The following is a 9,244-nucleotide window of genomic DNA, read 5'->3' as shown; positions in this document are numbered from 1 at the left end:
GTGAAAACTGCAACTGTGCTTATCTTATTTCAGCTTATCTGATTTTGCTTTACAGATATGTGAAGGCTGTAAATGTGAGGACTGATCATAGAATGGTTTCTAAAAATCTGTGTCATAACTGAATGGTTACTAAATGAGACAGTTGCTAAGGGAGGATTACTTGCGAGATTAATGTGGGTCACTTTGCTAGCATGACCAGCATGTTTGATTGCTGCTGGGTCATAAATAAAAACACAAACACTACAAACCCTTTGAAAAACCTTGAGTTTGCAATGTGAGAATTGCATAACTTTTACTTAAAGAAAGATAATGTGTGCCTGGAGCCTCTGCATAACAGCTAACTTACAAACTTGCAGAACTCTTCAGTCTGGAACAAAAGGTGTGAAAAGAAGCAACGCAGTAGTAACTTTTTAGCACATTGACAAACAAAGTGGGCATAACTTTTCATAACCACTCCTTCAAGGTGGTGCATAGGCTTCCATGGGCATCCTGGACCTGAACATTCAAAATCTTTTGGGCAATAAAGTCGTGCTTATCTTTTAATTTCTATAGCATTTTTGTAGAAATACACGTGTAGCCTACAACAGTGGTCGCCAACCAGTGGGTTGGGGACCACTGGTAGTCCATGAGAAAATTTTGGTGGTCCTCAGAGAAATGTCCCCCCCCCAAGCACTCCCCCCAAAGCAATTAGTCAAGGCTGTGCTGCCCACATGGCCCGCCTATCCGCTGGCCCCCACCCTTCGGCTGAGCGCAAACCTTACCTTGAGTAAAGCCACATGAGCTGGAACTGGAAGGTAAGAACAACGGCGGGGGCGGGAAATCCACCCCAGGGTGGCTTTCTGACATTGGTGAGAAAGTTGGTCCTATATTCCAGAGCTGCAGTAGTTACAAGACTGGCCCGTTGGTCATCCCGGAGCAGCTCCTCCAGTCCTTGGAAGGCTGGTGCACCCGGGTGGAGGAGCAGCTGCTCCGGAATGACCAAAGGGCCTGTCCTGTGACTACTGCAGCTCTGGAATATGGGACCAACTTTCCCACCAATGTCAGCAAGCCACCGTCAGTCAAAATTAATATTAGTGGTCCGCGGGATTTAAAATTATGAGTTTGGTGGTCCCTGAGGTCCAAAAGTTTGGTGACCCCTGGCCTAGAATATTGAAACAGTTCAGAAAAATTGAAAAGTGTTTTAAAAAACCTTCAAAATGCTGCAGCGGAAGCAAAACAATCCACAGTAGCTCAAGGCCTGAGGAAAAGAATAGGTTGTTAAGAGTTTATTTGAATGAGGGACAGGTAGGGGGTTAATATACACATTTGTAGATATGCTATGCCAGAGGTCAGGTCTGCCATAGAGATTCAGGTTTTCTTGATTAAATGTACTTTGAGTTATTTCAAGCTAGTATCTAAGTGGATGAATTACCATAAGATCTTATGAATTACCATAAGATTGTAGAGAGTTTGTCATAGGTTCAGCCCCTGCCCTGTGCAGGAACAAGGGCACCCCAAATTCTAAATCTATTGAATCAACGTATCTATATTGAAACAAATATAATTTGTTTACTTAGAAATAGTTTTAGAATTTGGATCCTTCTAGTTCTAAAATGCAAGTAAAATTAATTTGAGAATAATGTTTATGTAGTAAAGTCAACTTGTTTTGGACATACAGGATATTATGGTATAAATGGATTACTTGAAAATGTTTATGACTATTATGGAAAAAAAGAGCCACTGGGATATGTCAATTAGAATGTTGGATTTGATCAAACAATCCTAGGTTCAGTTCTCTTTTAGCCATTGAGATATCTGACTGATCCTGGCTAGTTTTCTCATGATATTTCCCACAGCTAGCAAGGTAGTTGGTTGCTCAGATAATACAAAGAAGATTTGAAGACAGCAAAGTCCATATTTTAGACAGAGGACCACTGGTTTGAAAGAAGGATCAAAGAGGCCATCTAATATCAAAAATGAACAGCCCTCTCAACAGAGGGAGAGAGGTACCACATTGTCTATCTTCAATCTACAACATGGTCCTTTCAGCAGTTCTAAGAAGGTTCCACACCTATTTGCACTACTCAAGTGACCCCGAGGACACGGATAAATCTCCAAGTGGCCTCAGTGACTCTCTAAAATAATGCAAATGACCAGCTGTCAGCAAAGAATATAAATCCTCCTATTCCCCACCATCCAGTCAGAGCTAAAGAAGCTTTTTGGATGAGAAGTGAAATGTCTTCAAAGAAAAACAAAGTCCAGTTGCCTCTTGAAAAAGCACTTTGGGGACAACTATGACCTGGATGACTGAGAATCTCCATAGACAGAATCAGTGTATACTATTTTGAGATTAAATTTTCCTCAAAATGAAGTTGATTCTTGGTGACTTAATAGGCAACTTTGGAAGTGGTTTTACATTGCCTTTTTCTAGAATATTTTTCAGCTTTGGGAAAGCCCAGAGCACAAGGGGTCTCTAAAAGTCTCCAATCCAAGTACTAGCCAGATACAAATCTATTTAATTAAACCCTCATCAGTTAAATGCTGCTACTTCCTTTATGCCCCATATGATTACATGTAGTACTCCAGAATGATCATGATTTTTTTGAGTGCCTAAATTTTGTACATTTTATATAGAAATTATATCTGAAGAAAAACTGCCAATATAAAACTCAAAGGTAAAAACTTATTCAAGAATCTGATTCTATATCAATTAGAATCTGAATTTGAAAAATATTTTTGTGTGTTGTATATATGCACACATTTATTACCTTATATATTTCTAACTGCATTAATAATTATGTACATTTATTAGATGAGTATCAATGTTATGAGTGCTACTGTGTTAATTCATGCAGGATGTGCTTATGTATGTGCCATGTATATATTATGGTATAGAATATAATAACTTGCTACAGATAATTGTTAGTATGACTTCCTTGCATATTGGTTGTTTTTGCACCTTTAATGGATAATTTTTATGATATCAGATGCATTGACCATAATTAGCAGACTCAAATAGTGACCATATCTGTTGAATGTAATGTCTTTACTTGGGTGTGATATCTTCTAAAATGGAGCGCTGTTATTTTCAAAATTTAAAAATACATTGCTACTAATTACAGCCTTATTGGAAATCAACATTTTGATTATCTTTGGAATGTATTCCAGCTGCTCCTTGTGGAACAATATTGCATATAAACCCACAGGAGCTACAAACCTGCAACATATTGTGTTTGCTAGCCAGAAGTCTCAAGTCTTTAATGATGGTTCTGTTTTGTTTGAAAGATTATTCATTATACCAAACAATTTTTTACTGATTTGTATATTTACATAGCTAATTGGGCCTTAGTAATGCAAACACTTTCTTAAGTGAGTCTTAGTTTGCTGATAACTGCTATCTTTGGATAATGACCCAACATTCCTTTTACCTTCTAGTTTTCAAGAATGAAGGTTTCTTGTTCTTAGTCTATAAAAACCATTCAGATAGGATAGAGGGACAATTGATTGCCTATAGATTTCTAACCTTGGACTGACAGCTTCAGCTCTGATAATGCAGCTTAGCTAAAAAAAAAATTCCATAGTTTTGCATAGTTGTCACTTTTTTAGTGCCCCTTTATAATTGTTACTTTGGCTGTTTTACCAGTAAGTTTAATATTCGTTTAGACTCACTTTTTCATAAAATATCCTGTCTATTTTTATGTAATTGTTCATCTTTATCATGTCAAGAGTTTTGTGTGTGTCTTGGGGCAACATTTAAAATGTTCATGGGCGCTTTGAAAATAAACTGGTCTTTTAAATCATTTATCTGCTTTAGCAATGTGTAGAGGGGAAAGGATCACACTGATAGATAAATAAAAAATCTTCTCGTGAGCTGCCAAAGAATGCCTGGCTCACTTAATCAGCTGTTCTGAGGCCCATGAAGCAGTGGTAGTGCTGGAGAAAGTAGTGGTGAGGCTTAGGGGCACTCAGCCCACATCTTTTGGGATGGTGGCCCCATAGATATTTAGTAAGTTACAGATGTAACAGTAATAAGTAAGAATAGAAAGAACACCCTTGTATACTATGTCTTTCAGTTATAAAATACTGATATTTGCCTTTTTAGGTTATGTATAGGAGTATACTTTCAATGGTATATTTTCAAACATTGTTTAAAAGTACTGTATATTATCACATTTACAGTTTATATTTCATATAGACATTTTAGGAAGGAGAGAGAGATACAAAAGATAGGATATAAATAACTGATTATTTTTAATGTTCACATAATCTACTGAATGAGTTTAAAAAAAAAGAATTCAGATAAGGCAAAGTTGCCTAAACATTAGCTTGGAAGGAAATTCATTTATTTATAAGGAAATTCCTTACCCTTATTTAATTAGGATAAGCTGTATTTAATAATTTGTACATTATATCAGACTTAGCACAGTTTGTGTTGGATGCATTAGTCAATTCTTGTTCTATGCAGTATTCAACCATGTTTATTATGGGTGCATTTTTTTCTGGCTTTTAGAACCTCATATCTGGAAATGTACAAGAACCAGTTCAGTCAAGGAGAATGGTAATTTCTCATAACATGGACAAAGCTCTGAAAGAAGGTAGGAGTCTCCTAAGATCCTTTTGAAATATCTCATACTCTTAGCATTCTCCTTGCTCAAATTTGAACCATTCAGCATGAATTACATGTATTTTCAACATCTTTTATTTCCATCATAAATAGTTAAAATATTTATTTACCAGATTTCAATATCATAGACTCAAGTCTGAATTTCTATTCCAAATTTGCATAATAATATTATGTAAATGATGCAATCTGCATCATCTGCATCAATTTATGTCATTTGCAAATTGAAATAATGAAGCAACTGATATTTTGCTACCTAATTTCTGTCCAAATCTGTCTTACGCTGGTAAATATGATTTGGCATATATTGAATATACAAAGGTCCCTAAGTATACTTAAAATGTATATTATAACTCTATCAATTGGAAAATATATTTATTTTGTACAGGTTAGGAAAAAAGAGTATCCAGGGTGGAGTATGTATTGCACTTGTTTGCTTTGCCAATGTCAAAATGATCCTTAGAGTGATCCCAGCTCCTTCAATAAGGGAAATAATGATGACCTTGGCAGTGCTGGAATAGAAGAGTCCATGTTTGACATCTGTAGACAATGATATATTCTGCCTTATCAGCATTCTTTTTTTTTTCCAGTGCCTTCAGCTTTAACCACTACTCTACCTATAGTGTTCTTGGCAAAATTTCAGAAGTAGTTTGTTACTTCCTCCTTCCTAGGCTTGAGAGAGAGAGAGACTGCCCCAAGGTCACCCATCTGGCTTTGTAAGACAAGACTAGAACTCAGTCTCCCAATTTCTATCCTGATGCCTTTAACCTCTACACCAAAGTTCTCTTCTACATTCTTAAGACTTTAGCTTTTTATGCCACTACTGTTCACAAGATTAACAGCTACTTCCTAGAAATTGAATATGTACAATCTGATCTCAAGCCTCAATGCCAGCATGATCCCCATAGCATTTTTATTTGTATCAGTGTCATTTTTTTTCTTCTGGCCAGTAAATACCCTACTTCTCACACATTTTAGGATAATGGCATAAGACACCAGAAAGATGGGAGATGCAGCATTAAGTACAAGAAATTTTTAGTGATACAGATCCATAGGACCAGGGTGTATTTACTCAGAGGGCTTTTGGGAGAAGAGGTTTAAAACTTCTAGTCTTTCATCCAGTAGTCTCAAGATTGCTATCATAATTACAAAATAGGTAAATCCTGTCAGCTCTGTTGATTAAATGATCAAGAACTCTAGTGAGTTGTGAATTAGCTGTCTGACTACTGGACAATGCAGTTTTTTAAAAAAAGATATTTTATTAGAATAATGAAAATCAACAGATGCATTAGATAGTAACAGCTGAATAGCACAAGGATAAATACAAAAGATGATTAAAATATTTTGAGCAATTTTTCTATTCATTTGTTTCTCTAGTTGCTGAGCAGAATCTCTATATTTATATTCTGAGCATTATGTTTATTATTGCTAGTACCTATTTAAGTCTTTTCATCTAATAGTTTTGATTGGTCTTATTAGTTTTTCCAAGAAATAATACTCCAAATATCTAAATTTGCTCAGTATAATATGTAATATACATGTATATGGGAGTCATTCTTGCTCAGATTTGGTTGGACTTCTACAATAGATATGCCGTCTGTTTTCAGTCTTGTCATCACTGCATATTCTCCATTGTTGGTCTCCCAATCTTACATTGTCAGCAAAGTTCCTCTTTTGTGCCAAATTTGGGAGGTACTAGGCAATTTTCTGGATAGTACCATTCAAGTATCTGGCAGCTGAAGAAACGTGAAGGGCAGCTGTTATCAGAATAGTTCTTAGTGTGTTTTCTTATTGTCTATTGTGCTGGCTTCTATTATAAGATTCAAATCAACAAAGCTGATAATTCTATACGGCTGAAGTCAGTTCCTGTGATCAAATGAGAGTGGATTGTGCCAAGACCCATTTTAGTTTGGCACTTGTTTTCTCACAGTAGCTAATTGGATGTTTTGGAGTGATTACAGGGAGGAATTAGAAATATATTCTCTTTCCCATGATTGTCTCACTGCAATTATTTGGAAACATGCAGCCCCCGGTAGAGATTACATTGAATTTTAAAACTAATAAACTTGATAACCTGTTTCTCCAACAATACGGCCTCCCCCAATAGAAAGTCCCAGCATGTTTTATAGGCATGAAATGAAATTAAGCCCCTCCCCCCAAATTAAGGCCTATATTAAAACATGCGAAATGGGGGGAATGGTGAGGGGGCTTGCCATTAGGAAGTACTTTTGTTGCACACCCAGATATGGTGCCTGCGTTGATCCTGATATGAAGTGCCCCACCAACGCCGAGGTCAACATCCAAGCCATTGCCTCCTGCCCGAAGATGCAAGGGGGGGGGGAATTAAGTCACCCCCGAAAAGTCGCCCTAGCCATTTTTTTGGGGCTCAAAAAAAAAAAAAAGACCCGGCCTTATTATATGAGAAACATGGTAGTCATCTTTGCATTTATCCAGTCCTTTCTTAAACCTGTCTAAGTTAGTGACCATCTTCTCATCATGTAGTAATCTATTTCCAAGGTTGGTTGAAAATTTAAAAAACCCAATCCTTTTTTTGTAACATCTTTTGTAGTCATCTTCATTGAATGACCCCTGATCCTAAGACTGTGGAATTAAAAATAGATCCTGTAAATACAGAAAAGAATAAGTCAAGTTATATGACCAATAGATGCCAGGATCCTTGTGCAGATGTAAGGAATCAAGAAGAAGTTTTCATTTAGGAAGGCAAATTTGATGTCATAGGCATTACCTACACTTGGTGGGATGAAACTCATGAGTAAAATGAAAGATTTGGAGGAAGCAATGTATTAAAACAAAACAGGACCAGCCACAACATATAGTAAACTTTTCTCTATGAGAATAATCATTGCTGGTGTGTTACTATTTAAAAATGTTAAGTATGTTGATTTAGCATTGATCATTTAGAAGAGTTCATGAATATTTTGTATCGTTCACTTGGAACCGTCATGAATATTGAACTTGTAGAGAGGGGAAAAAACAGTTGTAGGATCTTGCTATTGGTGCAGCCGCTCCTTATATAACCAATTTTGAGGCATTGGGATATGGTGGGAGGTAACAGCAACCAGGGTAGAAGACCATGGTTCCTAGGGAATTACAGTAATAAGGAGTTGCAATAGATAGAAAAGCATGGTTATACATTATTTGAATCAACTCAATAAATGGTTGTAAATGTGACAATCAAAATCAATTCATAGTGTAATAGGTGAGGTAAAGGTAGAATGCTACATGATGTCAACTACTATAGGAACAGATATTGTCCAAGCCCTATGTTAAATATGCAAAACTGTAGACATTGATTACTAAATTGAGAAATAGACTTGTCAGACTGAAGGTGAGCGCTGATCATTTTTGATAATTTATTCCCAGAACAAAACTTGGTTTTGCTTATGATGCTTCACTTTCAACAGATCTACTTTCTTTATTTTCAACAGTTATGGGTTTGTTTGTTTTTTAACATGGGATAGGATTTTCTGTTCGGATATCTGGCTAAACAAATCCACTTATGGGCTTTTTGTGTTGATCTCCAGTAATTTTTTCTTGGATTGCATTTCTTCTTGTAGTAAGATTGCCATTCTTATTATTAGGAAGAAAATATAAATGTTAAAAAAGAAAGTTGGCAACCTTTTTAGATATAGTTCCTGCCTCACTTGGCAGAGGCAGGGATGTGTTAAATATGGATTCATCCTCATATTTTTTTTCTTTCTTGCAGTGTTTGACTACATCTACCGAGATTATATTTTGTCTTGGTATGGAAACCTCAGCAGAGATGAAGGACAGCTGTATCATCTACTGTCTGAAGACTTCTGGGAAGCTGCCAAGCAGCTGCGGCACAGACTCAGTCACATTGACGTAGTTAAAGTCATTTGCAATGATGTAGTGAAAGCTGTGCTCAACCATTTCTGTGATCTTAAAGCAGCCAATGCCAGGTAATAATGCATCTCATGAACACACACATATATATCTTTTCTATATTGTGCTTTAAGTTATGGTTACTTTTTTCTGCTTATGACTGAATAGTGTTGAGATGACAAAAGCAACTTTGAAGTAGCACTCACAGAAGCATTGGTGGTGGGGACATGTCTTCTTGGCAATGGTGCTGCAAGCCAGGTCCAAACTATTGGGCCTTTTGTATCATGCTGCTGAGTTATGGCTAGTCGGCTCAAGCACAGCATCATCCCAGAGACACATATTCTCCTTACAATCTTCTGTAAACGTCTGCTCTTGAAGCTGCTTGGGATGATGTGCTGAGATGATCTTGCGTAAAATATCTAATTTTCTATTACCAGGAATCAAATCCTGGATTTACTAAGGCCAGTGATTGGGCTTGTTTATAGAATTTTATAAATTTCAAGAACATATATCTGTACTTAATTATTTTTCCAAATATACTACTTCTGGTTGATAACTCAGTTTTCTGCTCTTTATTAAAGCTGGGCAAATGAGCAAATTAAGCTTAACCAATATTAACTTTTGCCATTAATGCATATATTTTAAATTAATAATCATGTTAATTATGGTTCTAAGATTTGAAGTCCAATACACTATATTGCACAAGCTGAGAAAGATGCATTAAGGTAGTTTCAGACATGGGTGCCTGACTCATTCCTTCTATTCTTGCAAAGAGAT

The 9,244-nt window shown here is 36.3% G+C and overlaps 1 protein-coding gene across 3 annotated transcripts in view; it reads left to right on the top strand.

Annotated features, from left to right (window-relative positions):
• The window catches only part of SNX25 (sorting nexin 25), a 57,243-nt gene that overhangs the window by 3,055 nt on the left and 44,944 nt on the right, over positions 1-9,244 (top strand). For all 3 annotated transcript variants that reach the window (XM_087936303.1, XM_087936304.1, XM_026697880.2), the window contains exons 2-3: positions 4,490-4,574; positions 8,328-8,544. In XM_087936303.1, coding sequence (XP_087792429.1) covers positions 4,535-4,574; positions 8,328-8,544 — 257 coding nt within the window. In that variant the 5' untranslated portion in view covers positions 4,490-4,534. The remainder of the gene's footprint in view (positions 1-4,489; positions 4,575-8,327; positions 8,545-9,244) is intronic.

The sequence above is a fragment of the Pseudonaja textilis genome, chromosome 6 (assembly GCF_049901715.1).
Source record: "Pseudonaja textilis isolate UNSWEBS1 chromosome 6, rPseTex1.2, whole genome shotgun sequence".
In the NCBI taxonomy this organism is placed as follows: Eukaryota; Metazoa; Chordata; class Lepidosauria; order Squamata; family Elapidae; genus Pseudonaja; species Pseudonaja textilis.
Note: the sequence above shows the minus strand (reverse complement) of the source record. Positions and strands in the feature narration are given on the sequence as shown.